At 44.9% G+C, this 16,868-nt stretch overlaps 1 protein-coding gene across 1 annotated transcript in view; it reads right to left on the reverse strand.

Moving 5' to 3' along the window:
* ANXA2 (annexin A2) overlaps positions 1 to 9,111 on the reverse strand; it is a 50,340-nt gene extending 41,229 nt beyond the window's left edge. Inside the window, exons 1-2 of the mRNA XM_038746695.1 lie at positions 9,035 to 9,111; positions 473 to 531 (exon numbers count right to left, since the gene is read on the reverse strand). Of these exons, the coding sequence (XP_038602623.1) occupies positions 473 to 520 (48 nt within the window). The 5' untranslated portion in view covers positions 521 to 531; positions 9,035 to 9,111. The remainder of the gene's footprint in view (positions 1 to 472; positions 532 to 9,034) is intronic.
* Between the last annotated feature and the right edge of the window lie 7,757 nt (positions 9,112 to 16,868).

A 16,868-nucleotide genomic window follows, 5' to 3' on the forward strand; every position in this document is an offset into this window, starting at 1 on the left:
GAGAAGAAAACCTTCTCGGCAACTTCCCTTCACAGAACAGCAGGACTCATAAAGAGGGAGATGACAGAGACTGTAAGCTTGTTGTAGGCAGGGAATATGTCTGTTGTGTTGTACTCTCCCAAGTGCCTTGTACAATGTCCTGCACTCAGTAAGTGATCAATAAATACTACTGATTGTTCGACTGATTGATATAGGTTGTAGCAGTGTTAGAACAGCAGTCACACTGGCATCATTGCTCCCTTCCAAATATTGCAGTGACACCCAAAAATAGGTCACCAGAATAATTTCAAATGCCACCAATTTTGTAGAAGAGGACCTAAGGAATTGTACTGATAGCTTATCCTTGAAACCTGTGCAAATTCTTATTTCAAGAAACCAGAAGAGGAAGGAAAAGAGGGATGGTGAGCCCAACAGGTATTCAAGAAAAATCTAGTCTGAAAAATGCCTCTCATGGTTAAAGTTAGATACTTACATCACCCTCCAAATTAAGCTTACACAGAATTTCGTGAACAGTAGACATTTTGAAGGAATCTGGAAAAGAAACAAATAAGACTTATGAGGATAACTTCAAATCAAGTAACACAGACAAAAGGGATGTTTCCTTTGAGTTTTTGTTGAAGCACATTGAAACACTTTTGTAAGCCAGTATTATCCCATTTTAAAGTTGGGGAAACTGGAGAAAAGCATGGCCTAGTGGAAAGAGCACAGGCATGAGAGTCAGAGGACCTGGGTTCTAATCCCAGCTTTGTCAACTACTTGCTGTATGACCCTGGGCAAGTCACTTAACTTCTCTGTGCCTCAGTTCTCCTGTTCGCCCTCCTTTTTAGATGGTGAGTCCCTTGGAAGACAGTGACTGTGTCCAACCTAATTAACTTGTATATACCCCAGTGCTTAGAACAGTGTTTGACACAAGGTAAGCATTTAAGTAAAACCAAAAAAAAAAAAAATCAGAGTGCTTTGCATCCAGGAATTACTCAGTAAATACGATTAAGTTCACGTTAGAAGAATGAACAGCATGGCCTAGCAGATAAAGCACAGGCCTGGAATTCAAAGGGACCTGGGTTCTAAACCTGACTCTGTCATTTATCTGTTGTTTGACTTTGGACAAGTCACTTCACTTCTCTGTGCCTCAGTTACCTCATCAGTAAAATGGAGATTAAGACTGTGAGCCCCATGTGGGACATAGTCAACATCCAACCTGATTAACTTGTATCTACCCCAGCACTTAGTACAGTGCCTGGCACATAGTAAGTGCTTAGCAAATACCATAAAAAAAATCTGAACTGGCAACCAAAGCCCCAATATCTCTGTCACTGTGTCTGACACTGAGGGTTTCTCTCTCTCTCTCTCATGCTCTTCTTCTCTTTCCTAATTCTTCCTCCCTCTTCTCTAGTAATGAGTAGAATAAGATTTTTCCCCTTTCCTCTCGCCTTGGTTTCCCATTGGTGAAGGAAGCCCAAAAGCTTACTTAGTGAAACTCGTTCTCCTTGACTATAATCAAACCTTTTATTTCATAAAAACAGTGATTCTTGCCTGTCATCACGTCTTTGCTCTTTCTACGTGCAATTCACTCACTACAAAAGACCTAAAAAAACTGGCATTGGTATTTGTTAAGCGCTCACTATGTGTTAGACATACACAAACTGTGTGCAGGGCACCATACTAAGTGCTTTGGGATAGTATGTTTCACTAGGGTTGGTAGACATTTTCACTGCCCATAAAGAGCTTACAAGTGTCTCAAACGAATGGGAAGAAAAAAAGGTTAGAAAAAATCTGGAATTAAACTATGATAGAAATAATATAGTTGTTCATTCCCCAGAAAACTGCTGATTTTGGACAAATTGCAAATTCATATTTAAATTGCTTTCTTTCTTGCCCCACCCATGTTTTTTTTTTAATCTTACTGCTCTAACACACATACCACACCCTTCCCCCTCTTCCCACCCCCTCTTCAGCTGGTTCCTACAAGCAATCAGAAAGTACTATAATCTTCCCACCAATCCCCAGCCCATACCCACATTCCTAACGAGGCCCCCTTCCCCATCTCCACCTGGTAGTAATCTTTCACTCCCTTTCAGTTCCCACCCACCCACTCCTGCTCCATTTATAAAATTTAACTCTCCCTTTGGGACAGAAAGCTGAAAGCTTCACACTGAAAGCTCCAAAAGTAACAGTGAAAATAAAGTGGGGAAAGCAGATCAGTTAAAAATCTGCTTTGGAGGTGAACTAGTCATTAATATAACGAAAGAGAAGCAAGAATTATTGAGTGGATAGCTTATCTAGATTTGACTAGTGGGGGAAAAATCAAATACAAGGTTATACGCTTTTATAAAATAATTTATTTTAGAAATTATGATGGTTTCAAGGCATTACTTCATCTGGGAAATAGTCATAATACTAATGATGGCATTTGTTAAGTGCTTACTATATGCAAAGCACTGTTATAAGCGCTGGGGAGGATACAAGGTGATCAGGTTGTCCCATGCGGCACGTGGGGCTCAGTCTTATTTTACAGATGAGGTAACTGAGGCACAGAGAAGTTAAGTGACTTGCCCAAAGTCACACAGATGACAAGTGGTGGAGCTGGGATTTGAACCCATGACCTCTGACTCCCAAGCCCGGGCTCTTTCCACTGAGTCACGCTGCTTTTCATCTTCGCCTTCTCATTCTGTAAGAGCTGGGGATTTGATAAAGTCAAAGCAGCAAGTGTTAGTGGAAAGAGCATGGGCCAGGGACTTAGAGGACCTGGGTTCTAATCCTGCTCCCCTAATTCCTTGCTGTGTGACCTTGGGCAAGTCACTTAACTTCTCTGTGCTTTAGTTTCCTGAACTGTAGAATGGGTATTAAATCCTACTTCCTCCACTTAGACTGTAAACCCCAAGAGGGATTGTGTCCAATCTGATTAACTGGATCTACTCCAGTGCTTAGAACAGTGCTTGACACATAGTTATGGCTTAACAAATGAAATAATAATAATTACAACAATAATAATAGGATGTATATAGTTATTTGCTAGAGGAGAGCTTATCAGCTCTGTCACTTTTGTTCACATCGGTTAATAGAGCACATTCTTTAAAATGGTATTTATTAAATGCTTACTATGTTCCAAGTATTGTTCTAAGCACTGGGGCAGATACAAATAAACATTTGATGAGGGAAGATGTGCTGCTGGTCACTGACATTCAAAATGAGAACCCGAATGGCATGGTAGAAAGAGCATGAGGCTGGGAGTCAGAAGACCTGGGTTCTAGCCCTGCCTATATCATCTGTCTGCTGTGTGACCCTGGGTAAATCACTTCGCTTCTCTGTGCCTCAGTCACCTCATCTGTAAAATGGGGATTAAGACTCTGAGCCATGTGGCACACAAACTGCTCCAACCTGATCAGCTTTTATCTCCCCAATGTTTGTATAGTTCTTAAGTAAACACTTAAATACCAGAAAAAAAAAACCCACATTAAGAGCTGGAATTACCCTGATAGAGCTCAGCCAAGTTAAGGACCTGACTCAATTGAAAAAATGACTCATGACAAACATTAGAAACCCTACCAGCCTAGAGACTGAATTCTATTACACAAAAGGAAGTGGGGGCAGGGTGTGTGGGGGGCTTCTTTGGGAAGGACTTTGTTTTAAAAAGTTCTGCTGAAGACATTCGATAGCCATCTCTGCTTGTTATCCATGTTGGTGTTTCTGAGATTCATATGGTCATTAATTATAAGAGGAGAGGACAAATCCTTGAGAACTCTCTATTGGCAGCCTCGACTCCAGAAAATGGAAACTGACACCCATCTTTATTCATCAAATATCTCAACCTCACCCTAATACAAGGAGCCTCAACATGCTTTCAAAACCACATCATCGACTCTACTGCTGATAAGCACCCTGCAGCAGAGAGACCATTTATCTCTGAGAAAGGCTGGATGGACAAAGGCCAAAAAGGATAAAATGTCAGAGTCCAAAAGAGGCATTGTCAAATGCAGCTAGGGGAATGAGCTGGACACTTGCAATGCTGGGTTCTTCCGTGAACGACCACGCCCACATCACACTGACTGAAAATAATTCAAATCTGGAAATCTGGATAACAGGCTCACCCACGTCCAATGCTAAACTAAAGCAGAGGGGCAGGATTTCCTCCTGACTTTAAAACATTCATGCCAATTCTCCTATTGTCTAACTAGCAAAAACAAAAATTACTTTTGTGCAAGGCTGAATTTTTATGAAATCCGTGCAATCCCCAGAGGAACTGATCTCTCTAAATGTGCAATAATGACTCCCTAAAAACTGGCAGGATTTTTTTTACTGGGTATAGTTCTGATTCTTAAAAGTATTCACATAAGACTTTTTAAATTCCTGTTGATTTTCAAAAATGAAAGAGACTGCTCAAAAAAAGTTAAAAAAACCATCACCTAAACTTAATACTCTGAAGGCCTAAATGAAAAAAAAAAACTACTCTGCACCAAAAAAGTCTAAAGAAATACCAAGCATGAACTGAAAGATTGAATTCTGGAGCAAATAAAAAGCACATTGAAAAAGGCCTGTTTGAATAAAAACCTTGATTTCTGGCCAATAGTTCTGCCAATACTCCACCTCCTTAAAAAAAATAAAAACCCGCTGTGGAGTGTTGATGTTGTTACCATAAAACAAAGGCCATAGCAACCAGAAGTCAATTAGAGACCACTGATGCAAGATGAGTTTTTTAACCTAAAAATTGCTTGAGTTTTTTTTTTTTCCAAGTCGGTTTTGGTTATCCCAGTTTTGGGGGAACAGAGATTTGTCTCTTCTTATCTTCATTTGTGTTTTGGATATCCACCATCAGCAGGCCAAGAAGATTAATTTCTCAAGCTCTGAGTGGCATCGACGAGGTTTAGTTAGTTGAAAAAAAAAATCTACCGTGTTTGGGCTTGTTCTTTCATTGTCAAGCTTTTAAATCTTTGTTTGCAACTTTCAGACAAGTTGCAACTTCTTTCATTCACTGCTGACGACGTGCCGCAGAATCTCTCGGACTGTGTGTTACCTGGTTTGGAGAGATGGGTGGGGCGAGAACTAACAGAAAGGAATGCAACGATCCTAGTCCTATAATTCATAACGGCCAAGACCAACATAGTTGGATACAGAGAACCCAGAGGACCTGGGTACTAATCCTGGCTCTGCCATTTATTGCTGTGTGACCTTGGGCAAGTCACTTAACTTCTCTGTGCTTCAGTTCCCTCTCCAGCAAAATGGGAATTCAATATCTATTCTCCCTCTCACTTGGCCTTTGTGCCCCATGTGGGACCTGAATATCTTGTGTTTACCCCAGCACTCAATTAAGTGCTTGGAACTGGGTTCTAATCCACCACTTGTCTGTTCTGTGACCTTGGGCAAGTCACTTTACTTCTCTGGGCTTCAATTACCTCATCTGTAAAACAGGGATTGAGACTCTGAGCCCCACATGGGACAGGGAGTGTATCCAACACGATTTGCTTGTATCCACCCCAGCGCTTAGTACAATGCGTGGCACATAGTAAGCACTTACCAAACGCTATCATCATCATCATCTACACTAGCACTTAGTACATTGCCAGGCCCACTGTAAAACGCTTAACCAATACCATAAAACTGTGCTTAACACCACAATTATTATTCAATCGTATTTATTGAACATTTACTGTTTGCAGAGCACTGTACTAAGCGCTTGGGAGAGTGCAATAGAACAATAAACAGACATATTCCCTGCTCACAACGAGTTTACTGTCTAATCTCATGGCTCTGTTCACCAACTCTCTTAATTAAGGAATAACCATGGGGCACGGGATGGGAATGAGGAGCCTTCTGAAGAAATGTAGGATTTTTTTTCCCCCACTCAATCATTGAATCGTATTTATTGAGCGCTTACTTGGGGCTCCCGTCCTCTCTCTAATAAAGAGGGGGGGATTTATTTACCAGGGTCCTTAAATGCATTAGGTTAATCCTCCCAAAGGCTGCAACGCTGATGTGGGCAAGCATTTAGAAATGGCCTTGGGACCCATTTCCTCCTAAGGAAGAAAGTGCAGATTGGGTGTGGCAGGGAGAGAGGGAAGGAAGGAGAGTGGGAGGAATAAAAAAAAGGTTCTTGGAGCATTGGTGCGTGGCAGGCCCTCCCTCCCGAAACCATTCACGGGTGGCTGACTTCTACAGTTCTGGAGTGGGCTGCTGCCAGGATCTCTGATCCCTGCTGTGGATCAACACCCCTTGGAGGGGCAAAAGGGAAAGAAATGAAATAATCAGGATTCCATCTGGACTGGCTTTGTGGAACAGGGTGTGGTGCTCAAGCACAGGGATAGAAAGGAAGTAGATTTCCACAGTGAAAAAAGGGAAAACTAAATGTCTCATTAATTCATAAAATATCCGCAAGGCAGTACGGGGCATGGTGACTTTTGTCTGGAACGAGCAGGCGGTGGGGCGATTGGATTGAAAGAGAAGACTGCCAAATCACCCCAATGATCAATGTTTATGCTACAGATCTTCAAGGCAATTTCCTTAGTGTAACAAAAAAAACAACACGGGGAATTATCAATTGAGGTTTTCATTCATTCATTCTCAATCGTATTTATTGAGTGCTTACTGTGTGCACAGCACTGTACTAAGCGCTTGGGAAGTACAAATAGGCAATAAAATCCGTTTTCTGCTAAGTGCCACCCTGACTCGACCTCCGAGCATGAATGAGGATTTCTGCTCTCCTTGTATGGGGTCACTTATTCAGAGTTGTCACTTTCAGTATCACTGAGGATATCAATGTCACTGAGGATCTTTAAAAATAAAAACTACAAGAACCAGTACCATGCACAATTAGATACCCCAAAGGAAATACGGCCAAACTCTCAAATCCATGGTAATTTAAGAAGGCTACTCCTGTTTCCCCACTTTCTGCTTTCCTAAACTCTATTGTCTACAGCTACAGGAATAAAATCGGTCAATCCCTTGGCAACTCAGAGAAACCAAAGAGGAATCTTAGGGATTTAGTCCACACCCCCCTGCCCCACCCAAAGAGCCTCTCTTTTCTCCAGATCTGCAAGTCCCGCAACTTTTACAAGGCAAACTCCTTGTATTTCTGTTTTCTAGGGCCTGCCTGATTTCTGGATCCCCAAATGATCCGCCTCTCCGATTGCCATCCCCCCAAGGCTGTTCGATATCTTCTTCAACTCCTTTCACTACCTAGGGTCGTCTTTCTCGAGCGCTCACTGTGCGCAAAGCACTGTGCCAGGCGCTTGACTAAGGCCCCAGACCTTCCCCAAAGATCCTGCAATTGGAAAAAAAAAGTTTCCTGCTCCACTTAGAAATGCTGTAAGATGAAAACCTTCCAGGGAAAGTGGCCTGCCCTACAATAATAATAATAATGATGGCATTTGTTGAGCGCTTACTATGTGCAAAACATTGTTGTAAGCGCTGGGAGCCCCCGGGCTGTAGCTTTCCCGGGAAAACTCCAGGGAAAGTTGTAAATTAGCGAAACCGTTATCGATAATGGGGCCGGTTTGGGGCCCCCCAGTTTGCTCCGTGGCTTAGTGGCAAGAACCCGGGCTTGGGAGTCAAAGGTCGTGGGTTCTAATTCCGCCTCCACCACTTGTCAGCTGCGCGACTTTGGGCAAGTCACTTCACTGGGCCTCAGTTGCCTCATCCGTAAAATGGGGATGAAGACTGTGATCCCCAAGTGGAACCTCCTGATGACCTGGTATCTATCCCAGCTCTTAGAAGAGTGCTTGGCCCATAGTAAGCGCTTAACAAATACCACCATTATTATTATTAGTTCCCCCCGCCCCCCAGACAAGTGTGGGATTAAGAGAAGCAGCGTGGCTCAGTGGAAAGAGCCCGGGTTTGGGAGTCAGAGGTCGTGAGTTCTAATCCCACCTCCGCCACTTGTCAGCTGTGTGACTTTGGGCAAGTCACTTAACTTCTCTGTGCCTCAGTTCCCTCATCTGTAAAATGGGGATTAAGACTGTGAGCTCCATGTGGGACAACCTGATCACCTTGTATCCCCCCAGCGTTTAGAACAGTGCTTGGCACATAGTAAGTGCTTAACGAATACCATTATCATTAGTAGTAGTTCCCCTCACACCCCCCAGACAAGAGTGGGATTAAGAGATAGGACGGCTTTCATTGCTTTAAACTTTTGGGGAGCCTCTTCCAGGCCGGCCCCGCCCCCCAGCCCCTGGGGGTAGATTTGGGGGTTCGGGGTGTGTGTGTGTGTGTGTGTGTGCTGATCGCCCCTCTCCCGTTTCCAGGACCGGGCCTGTTGTTGAGTAGGGCCCGTCTATGTTGCCCATTTGTACTTTGCAAGCGCTTAGTTCAGTGCTCTGCACACAGTAAGCGCTCAGTAAATACGATGGAATGAAGGAGCCCGTTGTTGGGGAGGGACCATCTCTCTCTGTTGCCCATTTGTACTTTCCAAGCGCTTAGTCCAGTGCTCTGCACAGAGTAAGCGCTCAATAAATACGATGGAATGAATGAATGAGCCCGTTGTTGGGGAGGGATCGTCTCTCTATATTCATTCATTCATTCCATCGTATTTATTGAGCGCTTACTGTGTGCAGAGTACTGGACTACCCAAGCGCTTAGTCCAGTGCTCTGCACGCAGTAAGCGCTCAGTAAATAGGATGGAATGAAAGAGCCCGTTGTTGGGGGGCGGGACCGTCTCTCCATGTTCATTCATTCATTCATATTGAGCGCTTGCTGTGTGCAGAGCACTGTCCTAAGCGCTTGGGAAGTCCAAGTTGGCCACATCTAGATGCAGAGCACTGTACTAATCCCTTGGGAAGTCCAAGTTGGCAACATCTAGAGACGGTCCCTACCCAGCAGCGGGCTCACAGTCGAGAAGGGGGGAGACAGACAACAAAACAAATTAACCATGTTGCCCATTTGTACTTTCCAAGCGCAGTGCTCTGCACACAGTCGGCGCTCAATAAATAGGATGGAATGAATGAATGTCTGGGTGAATGAATGAATGCCCCCGGGGGTCCTGGCCCAGATCCCCCTCCCCTTAATCCTCCTCCCCCAAGCTCAGGGCCCAGGGCCCGGTGCTCACCTGGGCAGGGGTGCAGAGATGGGCCAGGGTCCGGGGCTGGGTGAGGGCTTCCCGCAGGCTGGGTGGGGCTTTTGTAGTTGGCCACCAAAGCCCCCGGAGCCCAAGCCCCGCCTCCCCCCCCCCCCCCCCAGCCTCCGGGCCCCCCGGCCACTGTGACTCATAGCCCCGCCCGCCCAACGGCCGGCCCAGCAGGAAATATTGAGCAAACTCCGGCCCAGCCCTGCTCCACACACTCCACACTCCCCCCAGCCCCGCCCTGAGCAGCCCTATTCATTCATTCAGTCGTACTGAGTGAGCGCTTACTGTGTGCACAACACTAGGCTAATCATAATGATGGCATTTATTACACGCTTACACTGTGCAAAGCACTGTTCCAAGCGCCGGGGAGGTTACAAGGTGATCAGGTTGTCCCACGTGGGGCTCACAGTCTTCATCCCCCTTTTACAGATGAGGGAACTGAGGCCCAGAGAAGTGAAGTGACTTGCCCAAAGTCACCCAGCTAATTGGCGGAGCCAGAATTTGAACCCATGACCTCTGACTCCAAAGCTCGTGCTCTTTCCATCCAGCCACGCTGCAGAACACTGGGCTAATAATAATGATGGCATTTTTTACACGCTTACTCTGTGCAGAGCACTGTTCTAAGCGCGGGGGAGGTTACAAGGTAATCAGGTTGTCCCACATAGGGCTCAGTCTTCATCCCCATTTTTCAGATGAGGGAACTGAGGCCCAGAGAAGTGAAGTGACTTGCCCAAAGTCACACAGCTGACAATTGGTGGAGCCAGGATTTGAACCCATGACCTCTGACTCCAAAGCTCGTGCTCGTGCTCTTTCCATTGAGCTCTTTTAGACTGTGAGCCCACTGTTGGGTAGGGACTGTCTCTATATGTTGCCAACTTGTACTTCCCAAGCGCTTAGTACAGTGCTCTGCACACAGCAAGCGCTCAATAAATACAATTGATTGATTGATTGATTGAACCACGCGGCAGAACACTGGGCTAATAATAATGATGGCATTTATTACACGCTTACTCTGTGCAGAGCACTGTTCTAAGCGCGGGGGAGGTTACAAGGTGATCAGGTTGTCCCACATGGGGCTCACAGTCGTAATCCCCATTGTACAGAGGGAATTGAGGCACAGAGAAGTGAAGTGACTTGCCCGAAGTCACACAGCTGACAATTGGCAGAGTCGGGATTTGAACCCATGACCCCTGACTCCAAAGCTCGTGCTCTTTCCAACGAGCCATGCTGCAGAACACTGGGCTAATAATAATGATGGCATTTATTACACGCTTACTCTGTGCAGAGCACTGTTCTAAGCGCCAGGGAGGTTACAAGGTGATCAGGTTGTCCCACATGGGGCTCACGGTCTTAATCCCCATTTTACAGATGAGGGAACTGAGGCACGGAGAAGTGAAGTGATTTGCCCAAAGTCACACAGCTGACAATTGGCGGAGCCGGGATTTGAACCTATGACCTCTGACTCCAAACCTCGTGCTCTTTCCACTGAGCTCTTTTAGACTGTGAGCCCACTGTTGGGTAGGGACTGTCTCTATATGTTGCCAACTTGTACTTCCCAAGCGCTTAGTACAGTGCTCTGCACACAGTAAGCACTTAATAAATATGATTGATTGATTGATTGAGCCACGCTGCAGAACACTGGGCTAATAATAATGATGGCATTTATTACACGCTTACTATGTGCAAAGCACTGTTCTAAGCACCGGGGAGGTTACAAGGTGATCAGGTTGTTCCACATGGGGCTCACAGTCTTAATCCCCATTGTACAGAGGAAACTGAGGCACGGAGAAGTGAAGTGACTTGCCCAAAGTCACCCAGCTGACAATTGGCGGAGCCGGGTTTTGAACCCATGACCTCTGACTCCAAAGCTCGTGCTCTGCTCTTTCCATTGAGCTCTTTTAGACTGTGAGCCCACTGTTGGGTAGGGACTGTCTCTATATGTTGCCAACTTGTACTTCCCAAGCGCTTAGTACAGTGCTCTGCACACAGTAAGTGCTCAATAAATACGATTGATTGATTGATTGATTGAGCCACGCGGCAGAACACTGGGCTAATAATAATGATGGCATTTATTACACGCTTACTCTGTGCAAAGCACTGTTCTAAGCGCCGGGGAGGTTACAAGGTGATCAGGTTGTCCCACATGGGGCTCACAGTCTTAATCCCCATTGTACAGATGAGGGAACTGAGGCACAGAGAAGTGAAGTGACTTGCCCAAAGTCACACAGCTGACAATTGGCGGAGTCAGGATTTGAACCCATGACCTCTGACTCCAAAGCCCGTGCTCTTTCCACTGAGCCATGCTGCTTGGGAAGGACGAGTGGCGACAGATAGAGACGGTCCCTACCCAACAACGGGCTCACAGTCTTATCAATCAATCAATCGCATTTATTGAGCACTTACTGTGTGCAGAGCACTGTACTAAGCGCTTGGGTAGTACAAGTTGGCAACATACAGAGACAGTCCCTACCCAACAGTGAGCTCACAGTCTAGAAAGGGGAGACAGAGAATAAAACAAAACATATTAACAAAATAAAATAAATAGAATAGATATGTACAAGTAAAATAAATAAATGGAGTAATAAATACGTACAAACATATATACATATATACAGGTGCTGTGGGGAAGGGAAGGAGGTAAGGCGGGGGGATGGAGAGGGGGAGGAGGGGGGGAGAGAGAACAAAAGAAAACACATAGGCAGGTGTCAAAACCGTCAGAATAAATAGAATTACAGCTATATGCACATCATTAACAAAACAGAGTAGTAAATATGTACAAATAAAATAGAGTAATAAATCTGTACAAACGGATACAAGTGCTGCAGACCTATTCATTCATTCAGTCGTATTTAGTGAGCAATTACTGTGCGCAGAACACTGGGTTAAGCACTTGGGAAGGACGAGTGGCGACAGATAGAGACGGTCCCTACCCAGCAACAGGCTCACAGTCTAGGAAGGGAGGGGAGAGAGACGACAAAACAAAACATGGAGGCAGGTGTCAAAACTGCCAGAATAAGTAGAATTATAGCTATATAACAATAATAATGATGGCATTTATTAAGCACTTACTATGTGCAAAGCACTTTTCTAAGCGCTGGATAATAATGAATGCACATCATTAACAAAATAGAGTAGTAAATATGTACAAATAAAATAGAGTAAAAAATCTTTGCACATAGTAAGTGCTTAACAAATACCATCATTATTATTAAATCTGTACAAACGTATACAAGTGCTGTGGGGAGGGGAAGCAGGAAGGGTGGCGGGGGGGGATGGGGAGGAGGAGAGGAAAAAGGGGGCTCAGTCTGGGAAGGCCTCCTGGAGGAGTTGAGCTCTCAGGAGGGCTTTGAAGGGAGGAAGAGAGCTAGCTTGGCGGATCTGTGGAGGGAGGGCATTCCGGGCCAGGGGAAGGACATGGGCTGGGGGTCGACCCAGACCTCCCCACCCTGTCCCTTCTTTTGATAATGATGATGGCATTTGTTAAGGCTTACTATGTGCGAAACACTGTTCTAAGCGCTGGGGGGGGATACAAGGTGATCAGGTTGTCCCACGTGGGGCTCACACTCTTAATCCCCATTTTACAGATGAGGTAACTGAGGCACAGAGAAGTTAAGTGACTTGCCCAAAGTCACACAGCTGACAAGCAGCAGAGTCGGGATTAGAACCCATGACCTCTGGCTCCCAAGCACATGCTCTTTCCACTGGGCAACGTTGCTTCTTTTGCCTCCCCGCATACCCGGAACTTCTCCTTTCATTCATTCCATTGTAGTGATTGAGCACTTCCTACGTGCAGAGCACTATGCAGAGCTCTTGGGAAAGTGCACTAACTACAATAAATGGACACATTCCCTGGCCACAGTAGGCTTAAAGCCTAGAGGGGGAGGCAGCCAATATAACTAAATCACTATATTAATAATAATAATAATAATAATGGCATTTGTCAAGCACTTACTATGTGCAAAGCACTGTTCTAAGCGCTGGGGAGGGTAAAAGGTGATCAGGTTGTCCCACATGGGGCTCACGGTCTTAATCCCCATTTTACAGATGAGGTAACTGAGGCACAGAGAAGTTAAGTGACTTGCCCAAAGTCACACAGCTGACAAGTGGCAGAGCCGGGAATTGAACCCATGAACTCTGACTCCCAAGCCCACGCTCTTTCCACAGAGCCACGACACATTCCCTGGCCACAGTAGGCTTGCAGTCCAGAGGGGAGACAGCCAGCATGACTAACTAAATCACTGTATTATAGCTATGTATCCGATTGCTGTGGGGCTGGGAGGGGGGATAATAATAATAATAATAATAATAATAGCATTTATTAAGCACTTACTATGTGCAAAGCACTGTTCCAAGCACTGGGGAGGTTATAAGGCGATCAGGTTGTCCCACATGGGGCTCACAGTATTAATCCCCATTTTACAGATGAGGTGACTGAGGCACAAAGAAGTGAAGTGACTTGCCCAAAGTCACACAGCTGACAATTGCCAGAGCTGGGATTTGAACCCATGACCTCTGACTCCAAAGCCCGTGCTGTTTCCACTGAGCCACGCTGGGATGAATAAAGGGAGCAAGTCAGGGTGAGGCAGAGGTGGTGTGGGAGAAAAGGAAAGGAGGGCTAAATCAGGCAAGGCTTCTTGGAGGAGATGTGCCTACGATAAGCCTTAGAAAGTGTGTGGGTCAGGGGGAGAGTAATTGTCAGATATGAGGAGGGAGGGCATTCCAAGGCCAGAGGGCGGGCTTTTCCTCCAATTCTTTCCCCCACGCACCCCGAGTTCAAATTCCGAAGAATTACCCTTGCCTGAGTTTGAGTTCCATTATTTCACATTTTCACACTGTCCACGCTGGAAGAAACAGGTTGTTCCAAGACACATAAATCTTTATTTCTCTGCGGCGCATCTTGCTGGCATCCTCTCCATTACCGTCTGCATTACCCGGAGCAAATATATTAGCTTAACCTTTGACAAAGCAGTTCCCGGAAGAATACTGCAATGCGTTTACCAGAATGATCCCATCATCTGCAGTAAAGCTTGGTCTGTTGTCCTGGCAGGCCTGCATGCACCACTGATAGACTGCTCTTTGGGAGGTACTCAGAATATCCACGGAGGCCACAAAAGTCTTGACAAAAGTGAGATTCGTACTGCGGGACTACAATTCGGAATAAAAGCTGGGTTAGGGAAGCTCTGCTCTCAGCATTCTGCAGGAGGACAGCCAAGTTTCCTACTGGAGAAACTCCTTTCCTCTAGGATGAGTTTTGTTACTCATTCTCTCCACCTCTTTCGGAGAACGGTCTGGATTTAGGGCGGTGGCGGCGGCAGACTAAAGTTCTGCAAGCTCTTATCGTGTTCATAAAGTATTCATGCTGCCTCGCTGCATTTCCCTTAACAGCTACAGATCTCACAAAGTAGCCTGAAGACAATGCCGACCCTTGGTTTACTGCCAGGGGTCTTATGGGGTTTTGCACAACATCTCCTTCCATCTTTGAATGCTGTCTGTTTTCATTCCCCTTTACAGGTTCCATTCCCATTCCAAGAGGACTTCCCCGATTAAACCCTCTTTTCCCCGGCTCCCACTCCCTTCTGTATCATCTATGCACTTGGATCTGTGACCTTTGGGCATTTATTTACCCCACCCTTAGGCCCTCGACACTTAAGTACACATCAATAAATTATATACACATATAAATTTTTTATATTAGCTTCTGTCTCTTCTATACTGTAAACTCAGTACAGTCAGGGAACTTGTTTATCAACTAGGCACTTAGTACAGTGCTCTGCACACAGTAAGCCCTCAATAAATTCAATTGAATGAATGAACTCTGTTATACTGTACTTTTACAGGCATTTAGCACGGTGATCTGCACACAGTACATGTTCCAAAATACCATTGATTGATTGATACTCAGTTTCCGAAATGCCAAATGTTTCTCAACAGCTTGCTTACACATCTGTATTTCTAATACTGACAACCTCTCGGATTGATTTATCTGGTATTCACTTTAACCCCTTCTACTAATGCTTTTCCTATAATTTTCAGATACAGTATTAATGGTCCAAAATCAGATATTGAGTGAAAGGCCGGAAACACAGAGTGAAAGTCAGAAGAGACATAAGGAGGGAGACAGATATGGAGAGACAGACACAGGGACAGGGACACACGGAAAGATAGGGATACACAGAGGAGACACACACACCTCCACACTTTCTCTGACAAACACACACACGTGCACAAACACTACTCTTCTAAAAAAAAAAATGTCTATCTCTTTCAAAGCTATGCTCACCTCAACACAGCTTCAGTGGGTGGGGCATAAACAATCACTGGTATTTTCTGAGTGCTTACTATGTGCAAAACACTGTAATAAGCGCTTAGGAGAATACAAGAGTTGGGAGACATGTTCCCTGCCCACAACCAGTTTAGTCTAGAAGGTATGTAAACAGTAGAGATTGTTTCTAATAATAGTCATTCAATTAGTGGTATTTATTGAGCACTTACTGTGTGGCAAGCATTGCATTAAGTGCTTACGAAAGTAAACAGTACAAAACAATGTGGTTTTAGTGTCTTGGATTTTTATCTAGTGGAAATAAGCAGAATTCTGCACTATGGTCATAAATAACAGCTTGGAATGAATGATGACAAAATACCCAAACAGCTGTTGTACTACGGATTAAAATAGGACAACAGAGTAAGAGGTACAGAAGAAATACTAGCGATTGAGTGCAGTTTAGCCTCTGAAAATGCACTCTGCCAGCCATACCTCAAGACAACTGCAGGAAACAGATGAGCCTGGTCTGCTGCAATCAAGGAGTGGTTCCACTGAGCAGAAGTTTCGAGAGAATTGTGAGATTAAGGGACACTCCAAAAATAGTGCCAGACACTGCAAATAGCAAATACGACAGCACAACAGGGGACAGTTTTTGGGTGTGCGCAGTAGGGTAGGGACTGGCATCATACATCTGTCTTTTCAGTCACGCATCCACGAGTTATATTCACTGTCAGTGTCTTCATCTTTAAATATAAATGACCATGTCATGTGTCACACGTTCTCCTATTAATCAGGGGTTGTAGTTTTGCAAACCCCCAGTGGTACTGGCACCTACACAATCGACTCTTGTGACACCAGGTTGTGCCACGTCCAAAACAGGCTGGTGTATTCAGAGCAATCTTCCCTAACTTTTAATATTGTTCTAGCTAAAAAGCATAGTGAAAACACATTTTATGGTAAACATAGGGACTGTGATCTGTTTATACTGTTTTGTACAGTGCAAAGCCCAATATTGTAACAATAATAATAATAATAATGGTATCTGTTAAGGGCTTACTATGTGCCAAGCAATGTTCTAAGCACTGGGGTAGATACAAGGTAAATACAACAATAAACAGTGACAATTGTATGCAGAGAGATACTGACAGCTGCTTTTTTTGTTGATGATGGAGAGGATAATGGCTCTCGGTGGACAGGAAACCTGTCTACCAACTCTGTTGTGCTGTATTCTCCCAAGTGCTTAGTACAGTGCTCTGCATACAGTAGGTACTTGATAAATATCATTAGTTGATAATGGCTTCTCTTGTGAGGCCTTTGTTTAATGGGCCAAGGCATTGAAAAGAAACTCAAATCTGTTATTGTAGCAACTGCCTGCACAGGTGGTCAGAGTGAGTGTCCAGTAACCACCTGCTTTGGGGAACTCAAGAACTACTTCAGGGATTTGGGTCAAAGCTCTGATTGCTTCTGAGGGCACTAACAACTGGTTCTCTGAGATGAGACCCACTCTAAACAAACACTTGTCCACAGTGAGGATGGGGAACTGCAGCAGATCTG

The sequence above is a fragment of the Tachyglossus aculeatus genome, chromosome 5 (genome assembly GCF_015852505.1).
Source record: "Tachyglossus aculeatus isolate mTacAcu1 chromosome 5, mTacAcu1.pri, whole genome shotgun sequence".
NCBI classification, from domain to species: Eukaryota; Metazoa; Chordata; class Mammalia; order Monotremata; family Tachyglossidae; genus Tachyglossus; species Tachyglossus aculeatus.